This window comes from Mustela lutreola, chromosome 3 (genome assembly GCF_030435805.1).
Source record: "Mustela lutreola isolate mMusLut2 chromosome 3, mMusLut2.pri, whole genome shotgun sequence".
In the NCBI taxonomy this organism is placed as follows: domain Eukaryota; kingdom Metazoa; phylum Chordata; class Mammalia; order Carnivora; family Mustelidae; genus Mustela; species Mustela lutreola.
In genome coordinates this window covers 149,228,169-149,245,182 of record NC_081292.1, presented here as the reverse complement: position 1 = coordinate 149,245,182, position 17,014 = coordinate 149,228,169, and the positions used below count along the sequence as shown (strand labels likewise).

Here is a 17,014-nt window from a genome sequence, read left to right as displayed (position 1 = left end):
GTTATCATTTTAGGAAACTTGTTTGGACACGTGATACTACCTTATTATAGTTCAACACATGTTAGGAAGACACAGAAATTCACTTTTTGTTGTTTGGTAAATGAGTAGATGCTGCATGGGTTTTAATAACTATACTTCAACATGTGTTCATGAAGACACGAAATTAGAGTGATCTTGTTACTTAAAGAATTCTAAGTTGAATCAATGTGTCTCTCCATGGGGTTTTGTTCTTTTAGAAAGATAGCTTCAAACTTTACATAGCAGATTGGTCTTGCTAGATTCTTCTACCCTAAGCCCTTTGTGTGAAGAGGCAGTCCTGCAGAGAGAATGATGCTTCTGCTGGTTGCTGGTGTATTAATCATGCAATACTATATTTTAAGATGCAGTTGCAAATGTAATTAAACTATTGCACTGAACCTATAAGTCTTATTGTCACCTTAGAAATAGGGAAGAGCAAATTCACATTTCTTCACTTGTGTTCACAAAGTGACATTTCCTCTTGACATACTGAAACTGCCATGAAGCAGGCTTTCAGACATGCGAAATGGTTGGTTTGGGGGTCCAAATTCTGTGACCCTGAGAGGGTTAAGTTTATTCTCAAAAACTTGGCATTTGGAAGTTTGTTTTTTTTTTTTTTTAAGAGAGGAACAAGATAAGAGTGTCTTAAGCAAGTTATATTTCCTTGTAGTTAATCCATGAATCATCCATTAAAAATAATACAAGCTGATCTGATAGCTCACTTAAGGCTACTACTGAGATGTGACCTTCAGTAACCTCAGTGAAGTCTACCATGACTATTGATTGAAACATACCAACATGTGAGCTTTGTGCCTCACTGACCTACTAAAGATGCCCTTTAGAGAAAATGTTGACAAACACAGGAGAGTGCTTTTACCCTTGCCACTACATATGGCTGCTGGGATTGGTAGGATGGTTTGCAGTAATGTCCTCGGGCAACCAGAAAACTAAGGAACCTGACACAAAGAGAGGTGGTGCTCACCATTCCCTCTAGCTCTGCAAGATTGCAGAAATTTCTAAAAGTGAAAAACTAGGTCTCAGAAAATCTCTTAATTGTGGGGCGCCTGGGTGGCTCAGTGGTTTGGGCTGCTGCCTTCGGCTCGGGTCATGATCTCAGGGTCCTGGGATCGAGCCCCGCATCCGGCTCCCTGCTCCGCAGGAAGCCTGCTTCCCTCTCTCTCTCTCTCTCTCTCTCTCTGCCTGCCTCTCTGCCTACTTGTGATCTCTGTCAAATAAATAAATAAAATCTTAAAAAAAAAAAAAAAAGAAAAAAAAGAAAATCTCTTAATTGAATCCCAGATATTAGAAAAGATCAGATATGAATCATGAATGTTAGGTAGATATGAATCATGAATGTTAGGTACACATTCCTAAATGATAACATAGGTTTATGTCAATATTATTTTTCATAGAACTTATAATCATAAACCAGGGTTCTTTAGATGACTACCACAAACATTTATGAAGACAAATCATGTTGCATTTACTTTAGTGTACATGTTCCTAGTCTTCCATAAACTTCCACTTAGTGCCTGGGATGGTTATATTTATGCACAAATCAATCCCAGATGTCACTTGACACTCCTAAGGCCATCCGTAGGACTGGGATCCAACCTTAGTACAACTTTAACAGGGTATGCTAGGGGTGTTCACCTTGGGTTGTGATTACTTCAAAGACAGCATTTCAAGAAAGTGGCAGTCTCTACCAAACTTGTGAACATCACCACTGTTGTGCCCAGAGGGCTTGCAGAGGAAGAGTAACAGCCCCTGGATCTTTCTGAGATACGTTACTTAGGGATTATTCCTTTACAAATTTGCCTGGGTCTCAGGGTAAGTGCTATTGATCCACAGATCTTAGCACAACTCTTCAAATTCTCTCTTTCACGTAAGTGCACACATACTTCCTTACACAGTCTCATACAGCCCATGTCCCCATGTCACATCCGGCGAACCAAGGTGCGGCGTTGGAATGGTTTCCAGTGGTAACTATTGCATGTTGCACCCAGAACTAACACTGATCCTCAGATGCCCAATCTTGGAAATTAGCATTGAAAATTACTTGCTCTTCCAGAATTATTTTTCTTTTGTGATGAACTCCTCCCAGGGGCTCGACTGGCCTCAGTTTGGGTCAATCCTGTCAGTCAAATATATGCTTCTATATTTGACTTTCAAACAGGTCAAAGTTTGGGTTCCTTTTTTCCATTACCAAGGGTCCTTTGTCCTCTTTGTAAATTATAGGGTAATTGCAGGTATGTAAATTTAAATACTTTTGCTTTTCTCAATAGATAACTCTCAATGACTATAAAAAGTCTTTTATTTATTTGGTTGTAAAATACAATTATGTTTTCAATTCCAGTTTTAACAATCATTGGTCAAAAAATACTTCATCTTTTACTTCAGAGTTATCTACATGTCAAATACATAGCAATAAGTTTTCATACTTATAAAATAGGGAGACTGAACCAGGTAGTAGTTTCCTCATTTTTTTTTTATTGAACTCTATGCTTTAGTTTATTATGATTTCCTTTATTAAAATGCTTATTACATTGGCAAATTCTGGGACAGTCTATTTCATATACATAATACACACACACATATATATATATATATGTAATTTTATGATTTGAAATGTAAAAGAATGAAAAAGAAATCTTCATGGTAAATAAGAAATAAATAAAAATCTGGTATCTCTAAGGCACACCTTTTCCTTATTTAGTTTTACTGTGTCCAATTAAACAATAACCAGGTAAAAGGATTAAAGGAGAGCAGAAGTTGTTGTATGTACTTTCATGAGATTCTAGTGCCTAAATATAAATAGTATATATTTCTCCATAATCTATAAATAATGGAATACTCCATTTAGCTTAATGCCCTAAATTGCCAAATGAGATTTATTGTTACCTACTGTCCCCATTTTTTAAGAATAGTAAAAACTTTATTTTTAAGATAAAATCTTAAATAATACCTCAATAGATAAAAATGACACTTAAATACTATGGAATTCATTTTCATTAACAAGAAAGTTTGAGTTGAGATTATGAATGACATTTATAGACATATTCAACTCAGCATCTAACTTATTTTTGGTGTTTTGTTTTAATTGCAAATAATTTTTAAAGTCTTTATTCAGTGGACATACTACAAGCTGGTATATCTGTTAATATACTTATTGTTTTTTTTAATTATTCGACCTGCATTCTTAGAATATGTATATAGGTATATATGTATATATCATTAACAGAAGACAGAAAAAGTTGTACTCTGAAATATTCCTCAAAATGACTGCAACAGGTGATAAAAGTAATTGTTTCAGTGTTCTTTAGTATGTCATCATTTGAGGGTATAATGTTTAAGATATTTAAAATTATTAAAACTGAATTTTGAATCAATGTCTCCAGAATTTCTCAAGTTCTTCTGCTGAATCTACACTTCATCAGAACCAAGCTATACTCAATAACCTCTGCTTAACTCTGCAATTCTGACCATAATTTGATAATACTTATGAGTGAGTACCGTGGATATTCTAGTCTGTTCTAGACTAGTTAAAGAAAGTTAAAGGAAGAAAGAGGCTCCCAGAGACACAGTGTTCCTGCGATCTTTTTTTTTTCCCTTAAAGATTTTTATGTTTTAAGCTTGTCTGAAAAACATCAGCCCACGTCATTTGCTTGGGCTATTTCTTCATTCAAGTAACTCATGTATGGTATTTCCATACTGCCTATTTTCATTGGCAATGGTCTATGATGGTTCATTTCTGGCTGTTGCGGAAATACTAAATGAACCATCCTTCACAAACTTCTCTACCCCATCTATAAGAAAAACTTTTACATTTGTATAGACATAATGATTTACTTCAGCATGTTAGAAGGGAAGCTTCATTAATTCTTTAGAGAAAGTGATTATATACATTTTAGTTTGAGCAAAATACAAGTGTATAATTATTATGAGGATTTCATTACCTTTTAAAATTATGGCACTAAAAATTTTGAATAATGGCACTATAGTTTTAAAAATAAGATTTTTCTTAAAGCATGTTTCTTTTAAAGAATAATTTGTTTAAATTATTTTCTTAAAGCCTAAGGTATCTTCAAACCAGGACATATAAATGAGTTAATTTTATTATTAAATAGTTTCCTTTAAACAAATAAAAAAACATAATAAATATTCATTGTGATTGCTACCAACTATATAATTATGACATTCTGGTTGATTTTCCTGGATTTCTATATGTCTTGAAGATATGATCTCCTGGAAACCAGAAAGTTATTGAATCTAGTGTAATGGTGATTAACAAGATGGAATGTCTTTACCTTCATAGTAATATTAGTTTATTGATTAGAAATTTGCTACATTCTTCTAGCATGGATATTGTTTCTGCTAAATTATATACACTGTGAATATTGAGTTCTATATTTAATGCCTTGTTTGTATTCTAGGATTCCTATTGATTTTCCTGTGTCACGTTATATTTATATTATGTAGCTAGCTTTACTTTTTGCAAATATAACCTTATATGACATATTGAGGCATGTTTTCTTTTTTAAGGAAAAAATAAGGAGATAGCAACAGACTGAAAACAATGTTTTCAGAAGCATAGAGTCTTCAGGAAGATACTGGAGTTCATGAGATCTCAAGGTTAGCAGTTCACATATTATTATTTTCATGCTTTTACAATTCTGAGATATAAACTGTTCCAAGTTGTTCCTTCTAATGTGTAATTGGATTCTAAGGACACACAGTTCCTTAAAATACATATTTTAGCAAGATCTCTTTATAATTTTTTAAAAATTCATTTATACCAGAAATATAATGTTTAGTTTAATTGGGGATGGTAAAAAGAAAATATTGTTTCAGTAGAAGACCATTGGTTATTAAAATTTGCTTTGCTTTTTATAAAGGATAGCACAGTTAAGATACAAAAAAATAAATATTAGGCATCCTTATAAAATTTTATTTAGGATTTGTTAAGAAATGTACACCTACTTTGGAAATTTTTCATTTATTTTGTATCTTTGGCTGCAGTGTATCTGTAGATACACAAATAGTTTAGAAGGATAGCTGATTATCATTCCTTCTACAACCCTTTGAATCCCACTCTCTGACTTTTCCCCTAAGCGCAATCAAATAAATTATGTTTTTGTTGGAAAATGTGGTCTCAATAAAATGACAATTCATATGAATAAGCAGAAACATATTTGAGGACTCTTTCTATCTTGTGTAAAGTCCGAAATCTGGAAAAGCAAAGCAAAATAAAACAGCTTATTAAACAACTTATTATAATAATAGCCTAATGTAAAATGTTCATTTGAAAGTTTCAATTATAATGTAGGTTGAAATAGTATTTCATGGGATAGCTTGAGAATGTGGATGATTTCTGCCTTTTTTATTTTATAGGACCCAATATCAAATATTTGTAATATAAAGTGAAAAAGTATTAATGATCTTTTATTATGATTGCCTTAGTCACTGTTTTCTTCTACATCTTCTACATCTTTTCCTCATTCATCCAAGGATATATTTGTTCAAAATTTATTTAGGACTTACCATATGCACTGCAATGGGTGAAGTGCTTTGGTTGTTTAAAAATGAGTAAGATACGGTTCCTGTTCTCAAGAATTGCCCAACCAATATGTTACTCAGAAAGTAATTTTATTATTAACACAAACAATAGATAATTAAAAAGACAAATGAGATTTAAAAAGGCATGTAATGAATTCTAAAATGCAATGAGAATTATTTGGGGATTATTCATATTTTCACTTTATTGCTTTTACTAATCTAGTATAGTGAAAGTTTATGCCAATGGGAGTGTTGTTACTCTATTCCAACACACACCGGATAGATGTTTAAAAAAAATAGCTCTTCAAGCATAGCACAAGTAATATGAGACTTTTTAAAAAAGAAGCATCTTTTTTGCCACAGTTGCAAATTTAATGCTGTAGAAAGTCGTTATGCAAACACCCATGAAAAGAACAAAGGTGAGCATTACCTACTTGGTGTTCTTTTTTTATTCCAGTACATTTGACTTCTTTATGAAGTTCACCAGAGAATTAAATCATTTCCCCAATGACCTAGAAAAGCATATATGTAGGTTTGAAAAGGATTGAACCCTATAAACCCACATGTAAATAGTAGTTGGATGAGTAAAGAATTTGCAATGGTGTGGGAGTCTAGACTGCTTGAAATGGCATTGTGCAGCACTGTACTCCTCACAAAAAGCTTTTTAAGAAGGTGATAATGGGAAGATGTTAAAACAGATTAAATCATTAAAAATAGTAAAATTGTTTTTTGAAAAGTCAGTGAAGACATCTCTTGCTTAATTGTGCCCTTAGACAAGTGGTTGGATTAATTTATATAACAACCACAATTATTCAACAAGTATTTATTTATCAAGTGCCTACTAGGTGCATGTGAGCAGCAACAGTGAATAGAATACACCAATAGGTATTAATTCTTCTTGAAATTTTTGGTAGAATTCCCCTGGGGCTGTCTGGCCCTGGGCTTTTGTTTGTTGGAAGATTTTTGATGATGGCTTCAATCTCTTACTGGTTATGGGTTTGTTCAGGTTTTCTATTTCTTCCTGGTTCAGTTTTGATAGTTTATACGTCTCTAGGAATGCTTTCATTTCTTCCAGATTGTTAAATTTGCTGGTGTACAGTTGCTCATAACATGTTCTTATAATTGTTTGTATTTCTTTGGCGTTGGATGTGATCTCTCCTCTTCCAGTCATGATTTTATTAATTTGGGTCCTTTCTCTTTTCTTTTTGATTAGTCTGGCCAGGGGTTTATCAATCTTATTAATTCTTTCAAAGAACCAGCTCCTAGTTTCGTTGATGTGTTCTGCTGTTCTTTTGGTTTTTATTTCATTGATTTCTGCTCATCTTTATTATTTCTCTTCTCCTGCTGGGTTTAGGCTTCATTTGCTGTTCTTTTTCTAGCTCCTTCAGGTGTAGGGTTAAGCTGTGTTTTTGGTACCTTTTATATTTCTTAAGAAAGGCTTCTATTGCTATATATTTTCATCTTAGGACCACCTTGACTGTGTCCCAAAGATTTTGAACCGTTGTGTTTTCATTTTCATTTGTTTCCATGAAGTTTTTATTTATTTATTTTTTATTTTATTTTTTTTTAAAGATTTTATTTATTTATTTGACAGAGAGAGATCACAGCAGGCAGAGAGGCAGGCAGAGAGAGTGGAAGGGAAGGAAGCAGGCTCCCTGCTGAGCAGAGAGCCCGATATGGGACTCGATCCCAGGACCCTGAGATCATGACCTGAGCCGAAGGCAGCGGCTTAACCCACTGAGCCAATCAGGCGCCCCTCCATGAAGTTTTTAAATTCTTTAATTTCCTGGTTGACCTATTCACTCTTTAGTAGGATGCTTCTTAGCCTCCATGTATTTGAGTTCTTTCCAACTTTCTTCTTGTGGTTGAGTTCTAGTTTCAAAGTATTGTGGTCTGAAAATATGCAGGGAATTGTCCCAGTCTACTGGTACTGGTTGAGACCTGAATGTCCAATGGAAAAAAGATAGTCTCTTCAACAAATGGTGTTAGGAAAATTGGATAGCCACATGCAAAAGAATGAAACTGGACCATTTCCTTACACAACACATAAATATAGACCCAAAATGGATGAAAGACATGAATGTGAGACAGGAATCCATCAAAATTCTTGTGGAGAACACAGACAACAACCTCTTCGACCTCAGCTGCAGCAACTTGCAGCAACTTCTTCCTAGAAACATTGCCAAAGACAAGGGAAGTAAAGGCAAAAATGAACTATTGGGACTTCATCAAGATCACAAGCTTTTGCACAGCAAAGAAAACAGTCAAGAAAACCAAAAGACAACCAACAGAATGAGAGAAGATACTTTCAAATGGCATATCAGATAAAGAGTTAGTATCCAAAATCTGTAAAGAACTTATCAAACTCATAACCCAAAGAACAAATAATCCAATCAAGAAATGGGAAGAAGACATGAACAGACATTTCTGCAAAGACATCCAAATGGCCAACAGACACATGAAAAAGTGCTCAACATCACTCAGCATCAGAGAAATACTAATAAACCAGTGAGGATGAATGAAGCTAAAGAATGACTAAAATAAATCAGTCAGGAAATGACACGTGTTGGTGAGGATGCAGAGAAAGGGGAAACCCTCCTACATTGTTGGTGGGGAAAAAAAGCTGGTGCAGCCACTCCAGAAGATAGTATAGAGGTTCCTCAAAAAGTTGAAAATAGAACTATCCTATGACCCAGCAATCGCACTACTGGGTATTTACCCTAAAGATACAAATGTAGTAATCCAAAGGGGCACATGCACCTGAATGTTTATAGCAGCAAAGTCCACAATAGCCAAACTATGGAAAGAATCTAGATGTCCATCAACAGATGAATGGATAAAGACAATGTGGTATATATGTATACAATGGAATATTATGCAGCCATCAAAAGAAATGAAATCTTGCCATTTGTAATGATGTGGATGAAACTAGAGGGTATTATGCTAAGTGAAATAAGTCAATCAGAGAAAGACAATTACCATATGATCTGTGATATGAGGAAATTTAGAGGCGGGGGAGGGAGGGAAAAGTGAAAGAAGATGGGACTGGGGAGGGAGACAAACCATAAGAGACTCTTAATCTCAGGAAACAAACTGAGGGTTGCTGGAGGGGAGGGGGTTGGGGGGATAATGTGGGTGGGTGATGGACACTGGGGAGGGTGTGTGCTATGGTGAGTGCTATGAACTGTATAAGACTGTTGACACAGACCTGTACCCCTGAAACAAATAATACATTATATATTAATTTAAAAATAAAATAAAATAAAATAAAAGACTTTGGTAGGGAGAAAAAAAAAGAATACACCAAATCCTTGCCTCTGTGGAAATTATATTTTAGAGGGTGAAAATATATAAGCAATAAAAAAATTAATTATATATTATGTTACGTGGTTAGAGTGCTATGAAGAGAAAGAAAACAGGAAAGGGAATAGATAATGGAGAGGGATGCAATTTAAAATAAGCCCAGTGACTTAGTATTGCATAATTTACGCAATAGAGATAGATACTAGCTTTGCCCAAATAGTGCCAACTGAGAATGAATATGATGAAATACGACACCTACTAATAAGTATTCCAAATCACCATTTGTTAAAGTAAATGTTGTTAATGTATATAAAATAATGAGTATGTGTCTTCCTTAATTTAACCAGAAGGAAAAGATATATTTTTAAAATGATAATACACTTACTATATGTACATAAAATGTGGTCAAAATGTTTGCAATAAAGAAAGGTATAAATGAACATGGATTAGTCTCAGCACTTACTAAAGGAGTGAAGACTATAACTATTTATCTGTGTATGGGAGAAAATTAATCAAATTTTTTGAATTGAATAAATATGAACTTAAAAGTAGTTATAGGTATCTATGACAATACATATAGATGACACATAGTGTTAAAAAGTTCTATATAATTATCTTTCTGTTGTTTCATTATCAGTTTTATTATCATTTTAGGAGAGCTCTAAGTACTGGGACTATAGATAGAAGGGAGTTATTTAAGTACCATCTCATTCCCATAGTACCAATTTTTTAAAGGGCACATGTCTTCTTTTGTACATTTAATAGAAGATACATGGAGATTTGGAAATTAAATTAATCTATTTGTGATCACCAGCAAATGAGTCATCAAGTTTCTTTTGATGGTGATCTGGTTGGAATTTTTCTGTGAAACGTTAAGAAACATAAAATACAAAGCACAGGAATCTGGAGGTGTGTATGGTCCAGATGACCTGGGCATTTTTTGCAACCCATTTGAGCTATAGATGAACACATCATATAAGTTGATATTATCTTAAAAGCTATTCATTATTGATTTTGCTGGATAGAATTGAAATGTTTAGTCAACTTGCTATGCAGAAAAAGAAGTTAAATCAGTTCGTTTTCAGTGTTAATAAGTCAGTGTAAAAGAAATACCTAACCATCCAAATAAACAAAAATTGGATTAGGAGGTCTCAAAACCTAATAACCATTACATTTTCTTCAGTATTCCAAAAGGCAGGTATTGTAAATAGCATATCATCTAAAGTAAAATAACCAGTATTAGAGTATTACAAGAATGATGCAGTGAAGGTCACAATTGTTTAGAAGTCTGTTATAATTAAGCCAAAGCAGAGAGTACTTATTACATGTACTGTGAACAGAACAGTAAGCTCTATGAGTTTAACCAAAAGAGGCAACTGATACTATCAGCTATGGGAAATCCAAAAGAAAAGAAAACATGAGAGATGCAGAGGACTGGTGGAAGTTATAGAGAAAATAACAACAATGTCTTCTTCTTTTTTTTCTAAGGTATTTTTCAGATCTTTTCAGTTTTTTAATTTTTTATTTAAATTCAATTTAGTTAATGTATACTGTGTTACTAGTTTCAGGGGTAGAATTTAGTGATTCATTAGTTGTTTATAACAAGAACTTCTCATGTAAAGTCACTGTGTCAGAGATAAATTCTTTCCAAACCAATATTAACCTTTGTTGCATTCATTTGGAAACTTCAAAGGAAAGAGCTAGAAACTCTTGTTTAACGGTAACTGAAATATGAATTTTCAAAAGCAAGTGGAAAATTTAAACTCCCTTCCTTCGTTCCTCCCCATATTTGCTTTATAAAAGTTAAACCCAGGAATCATTTATGAATTTGTACCACAAGTCCAGTTCCCCATGGACTGACTCTACCATCCTCTCTCAAGCCACCACCCAGAAATATATGTCTTTGAATCTCATGGTACCTGGCATGCTCATGCCTGGGTGGGTCTTCCTTTACCTTTCTTCAATGGTTCTTTAGATGATTTCCTACCATTCTCATTCTTCCATCAGTCTTATAAATAGTTTAACCCAGGTTTCTCAACCTCATCAATATCAATATTTTGATCAGATAATTCTTTGTTGTGTGGGCAATTCTGTGCATTGTGGGATGTTCAGTAGCATCTCTGGCACAAGACAGTAGGGGTACTCCACCCTCCCCCACATTGGAAAAACCAAAAATGTCTCTAGACATTGCCTAGTATCCCGTTAGGATAAAATTATCCCAAGATGAGAACCACTGATCAAATCTGAACTTCCACAACTTCAGTAAACATCTATTGCATATCAACCACAAAGCCTCTTAACCGCCTTTAGCATCTTTCAATTAAACCTCAACCAAGATGACAGCTTCTCTTGTCAAAGTGAAACTCACCTCTGTCTGATCATCTGTGTGGTTTTAGTTTCCTTATGCCTGGCCTTTTACCTAAAATAATACCCTGTGTTATTACAAACTAATGAGTGGATATAAAGCAAGTGAGGAAAATTAGGGAAAAGGAAAAATATGGTAAAAACAAAATTAAGTCAGGAGTGATACTATGTTACAAATAACATAAGTGCTGGGGCACCTGGGTGGCTCAGTCATTAAGCGTCTGCCTTTGGCTCAGGTCATTATCCCTGAGATAGGGGACCGAGCCCCGCATCTGGCTCCCTGCTTGGCTGGAAACCCACTTCTCCCTCTCCCTCTGCCCCTGCTTGTGTTCCTTCTCTAGCTGTGTTTCTCTCTGTCAACTAAATAAATAAAATCTTTAAAAAATTATTAAAAACAAATGACATAAGCCCTTTCTTTTCCTTTCATTTTCTTGGAACTCACTGAGACTTGGAATCTTTCCATGTTCTCTGAGTCTTTCTTGAAATTTAGCTTGGATACCAGCAGCTTACTGTCTACATTTCTACAGCCTGTCCTTTCTCACACAGTACCTGAAACTTTCAATCCAAAGTAGGGTGTACCTTCTCTTCTCTTACACCAAGAGTGCTCCAGGAACAAATGATTCACTCTGCAGATTTATGGTTTTCTAATCCTCAATAGAGTCCACTAATCCTTCACTCTGACCATGGTCAGCCACTATTTCAAAAGTTTATCACCCCACTCCAGCCATACAATCTCTCCCCTTCATTCTCAGAGCACCTGGTATTTTAACAAGAAAATTGAGGTCATTGTGTGGAAACTATTTATGCCTCCTTGCAATTCCCTCCAGCTACAAACAGCTACATCTATCAACATTCTTACTTTCTTTCCTCCAATCTTAAATGATCAGAATCCTTCCTATTCAAGGCAAAGCCCGTGTTTGATTGTATTCCCTCTCACCTGATGCTGAGGCTTTGGCCATTATTTCCTTTTTGTCCTTTATCTTCAACTTTTTCTCCCTTGCTCACTCTTTTCCTTCAACCTGTATACATTCTTCAGACTTCTATCCAAAAAAGTAAGTCAGCAAACAAAAACAAACTGACCTCTCTCTTCACTAGATTTTATGGGCACTACTATTCAATTTCTGTCCTCTCCAACCCATTCAGAATCTCCACACAGCAGTCTACATTTATTATCTCTGCTTTCTAAGATCCAGTCACTCCTCAGCAGAGTGCCATCTGATTTCTAACCCCATTTAACAGAGCACGCTCTCTCTAAAGGCATAGATGACCTGGCAGCCCGTATCTTGACTGGCTCTCTCAGGGGCATTTGACACTGTTAACTTTTATTTTTCTGCTTCCACATCCTGGACTGTTGGGACAGCCCTCTCTCCTGGTTTGCCTCACACCTCGTAGACCCTTCGGGAAAGGCCCCTTTGACAGGTTCTGTGTTCTGCGTTCTCTCACCATCTCGGAATCACAAACTCAAATACTGATAGGTGACCGTAGGTAATATAAATGAGTGAAGTCAAGCTGATTTAAAACAATAAACAATGTAGAAGCCAAATAACAGGCCCAGAAACATTCTTGAAATTTGACTCTTGTTCCAATCACAGTGCTCCCCAGAGATCCACCCTGAGCTCATTGTCCATCTATCCTCTGCACTGTCCCTGATCAAGCCAGACCACCCTTTCAATTTTATTAATTACAGAGATGGCAATGACTCCAACCTTTTTATTTGATTAGGTGACAGAATTTTGTATCACACACACACATGTCTACAAGATATCAATGCCTAACAAGGACACATACACAAACAAATCATCAGAGCAATGAAATGGAGTAGAAAGTTCAAAAATAGACACTGTATACATGCAATCATAAAATGCAACAAAGAAATAATCATAAGTCAGTGGAGAGTCCCCTCAAGGAAATGCTATTAACATCCCAAGTAGACATTAATTAGTGTCTGCTGAAGAGGGTGTTTCAGATGGGGGAGGGGGAGTGTGGCAGAGAAGGACAAGGGCTTATTGATTAGAAGGTACTAGAATAATTGAACTACTTGGGGAAAAATAAAGTGTGGGCTACACATCATATCATATTAAAGGAAAATGTAGATGTTATTTTAAAAGACTTTAAATTCTATATTTCTCAACATTTAAAATATTAAACATTACATTTAATGTTAATGTTAATTCAATAGCTTTCAGATATTTATGTACCTTTGGTTTAAGAAAGCATTTAAATACTATAAAAAAGCAAAGAAAAATGAGAAATCATTTATTTAGCTTTATATTTATAAAAAGTAAAATTCACTCTTTTTGGTTATAGTTTCATGAGATTTGGTAATTACACTGAGTCTTGTAATCTTAATCTCAGTCAAGATACAGAACAGTTCTGTCATCCCCAAAGTAACCTTGAGCTGCTCCTTGCCAACTCCACCCTCCCTCTGAAATATCTGCTCTGTGTCACTATAGTTTTGCCTTTTCCAGAATATCAGATCAATTTTATGCTTATCAAATGAGGAAGTTTTTTATTGCATATCTGTTTCACAGTCCTATACTCCTAATGGAAATGTTAGTGGCAAAATATGTCAAGAAGCTTTCACATGCTTATGCTTTCTTTCTTTCTTTTTTTTTTCTTTTTTAAGATTTTCGTTTATTTATCTGACCGAGAGAGACACAGCAAGAGAGGGAACAGAGGCGGGGGAAGTGGGAGAGGGAGAAGCAGGCCTCCTGCTGAGCAGAGAGCCCGATGCAGAGCTTGATCCCATAACCCTGGGATCATGACCTGAGCTGAAGGCAGACACTCAACAACTGAGCCACCCAGGCGCCCCTATCCTCATGCTTTCTTAACTTAAACAAGCAGTGGATTTCCAGACAAGAGGAAATATATCATAGCATTGTATATAATTGTTGAAATATTGAAAATAACATACATGTTCTATATTAGGAGAATTGTTTTAAAAATTGTGGTACATCCAGAAGATAGCACATTACACAGCTACTAAAATTTCATTTAGAGAAAATTTCAATGACAAGAAATGTCACTAAATATGACATTGATTAGAATATGTTAGATGAGAAAAATAGATATAAAAAAGTGGAGATAATATAAATTATATATACACAAAGGACCATTGAAGTAAATAAAGGACGGGAGACATTAAATCAATCTACTGATTTACCAATATATTATAACAATGTAAAAATATAGTGTTTGAAATACAAAAATTTCCTTTCCAAAGTAGAATGACAATGATTTGTTCTTTTTTTATTCATTTCTAAATCTTCACAATTTTTATGTAAATCTTAATTTTAAAAAAGAATCTGCTTATCTCCTCCCTGGCCCAAATCTTTTCCTGCTACTGTGTTCACTATCTCAGTTATAAGTAGCCAGTCTTTGTGACATGTGGGTGGCTCCGTTGGTTAAGTGACGGATTCTTGGTCCTGGCTGATGCCGTGATCTCAGGGTCCTGAGATCATGTTCCATATCAGGCTCTGTGCTCCGTGCAGTCGGCTTCAGACCTCTCTCCCTCTCTTGCATGCTTTCTCTCTCTCTCTCTCTCTCTCTCTCTCTCTCTCTCGCTTTCTCTCAAATAAATAAGGAAAAACTTAACAACAACAACAACAAAAGTAGCCAGTCATCTAAGTCAGGAAGCTAAAAAGTAACTAAGATTATTACTTCTTATTCACCAGCCACTTCCAGAAAATCATGCCTGATTTCTATGGAGTTTCTTCCTCATGCTGCTTTTCATTCCCTCCAGAGAGCTGCATTGTCACCACTTTAATCCTGTGGCTCTTCCTCTCTCACCCATATAATGTGATAGCCTTCTGATATGTATCACAGGTTCTGTTTGTGCCTCTTCACATCCATTCTCGATACAACTGCCCAGAGGCTCAATCTGAAACAAACATCTGACCATGACCTTCAGGTACCTTCTTAAACTTCTTCAAAGATTTCCCATATGTTGATAGGCTCCAAGTTCTACCACGGAGCCAGCCAGGGGCCCCATCACAATCTTCTCTTCATACAGACATGCTTAGATCTAGAGACTCTTTCAGGAAGCCTTTCTGTGTTCTAGCTCCTTGTGTTTATGTCTATCAGATAATTGGCCCTTTATTCAAATTATCTCTTTACATGTTATCCTCCCCTCAAGATCAGTGAGCTCCAAAGTCTAATGCATATATCCTCCTGTGGGATGAGCAAGATCTTTTGAGAAGAAAGTAAAAATATTAGTACCTATCTAGAATTTAAACAAAAATTTGGGGAAAAAAGAGTTACATTTAACTTTGTGATTCCTATTATTTTTATTTTTCACATGAATATTATAATAAAAATTGTTGAAAAATAAAATAATCAACCAAATTGAAAAAATATTAGTACCTATGTTTATGATTCTTTATCATTTCTAACTTCTATGTCTAAATATTCATATAATTTAGATAATATATTTATAGTAATATATTACACATAAATACATATACATATGCATATGTATACATTTACTACATATATGCATATATTTTATGTGTGTGTGTGTGTGCGCGTGTCTGTGTATATATATGTGAAGTATATGGAAAAACTTTTTTTTTTTACTGGTAGAGATACATAATTTAAAATGTATGAAGGCAGGGTGCCTGGATGGCTCAGTCAGTTAAGTATCTGGCTTCAGCTTAGGTCATGATCTCGGAATTCTGGGATCCAGCCCCACGTGGGCTCCCTGCTCAGGGAGTCTGCTTCTCCCTTTGCAACTTACCCCCACTCTCAGTCTGTCTCCATCAAATAAATACATTTTAGAAATCTTTGAAAAAATAAAATGCATGAACATTGTTGCTCTGAACCTCCTCAAGAGCAAAGAATGCATTTTATTTATCCAGAGCATACAGCAAAGTGTTGGGCACATACAGATTCTCTGTGAACTTCCCTAAAAATTAAAATTTTAACGAACTCCTATCCACATTTGTGCTGTTAGTAGGGAAGTTATTAAAAATTTGGATTAAGGGATGCCTGAGTGGCTTAGTAGGTTAAGCAGCTGCCTTCGGCTCAGGTCATGATCCCAGCGTCCTGGGATCGAGTACCACATCGGGCTCCTTGCTCAGCAGGGAGCCTGCTTCTCCCTCTGCCTCTGCCTGCCATTCTGTCTGCCTGTGCTCGATCTCTCCCCTCCCCCCTCTCTGATAAATAAATAAATAATCTAAAAAATTTGGATTAAGGTGGAAGATTCTCTCATTTACTAACTTGAAGTGTATGACAGAGAATTTAAAAGAGAAAAATAGAAAGCAATAGAGGAAAAGTTCATAGTAAAGTAATTTTCAGGATTACAAATGTTTTCAAATTGTGAGCAATATAAAGTTTTGGGTTTTTTTTTTTTTTTCAATATAAAATTTTAATAGATGCATGCTTAGAGTATTTCAAAGGTAGTTAAAATACAACAATATTAAAGACCAGAAGATCTATGGGGATTTATTTTAAAAAGTATACATTTTTGAAGCAAGTGAAATTTTGAGGGTAGAGTATGTTTGTTGACCCCAACTCTACAAGCTCAGAACATGCATGTCCTTTAGAATTCTTTTCAAGGAGCTGCCCAATTTATATAGTATGTACATATGCATGGGGATATCTGCCTACCAGCTCCAATTCTAATCTGATAGAAGAACCAATTCCAATACTAATCTGATAGATTCCAATACTAACCTGAGAGAAGAATTTGAATCCCATTCAAGTAAGTTTGGTTATCTTATGGTGAAGGACTTTTTAAATTTTAATAAAATTGTAGTTCGAGTTATGTATAATT

The 17,014-nt window shown here is 35.1% G+C and overlaps 1 protein-coding gene across 1 annotated transcript in view; it reads left to right on the top strand.

Annotated features, from left to right (window-relative positions):
- Nucleotides 1-17,014, top strand: part of CSRNP3 (cysteine and serine rich nuclear protein 3) — a 208,750-nt gene that overhangs the window by 45,256 nt on the left and 146,480 nt on the right. The window contains exon 6 of the mRNA XM_059167137.1: nt 4,561-4,650. Within this exon, the coding sequence (XP_059023120.1) occupies nt 4,638-4,650 (13 nt within the window). The 5' untranslated portion in view covers nt 4,561-4,637. The remainder of the gene's footprint in view (nt 1-4,560; nt 4,651-17,014) is intronic.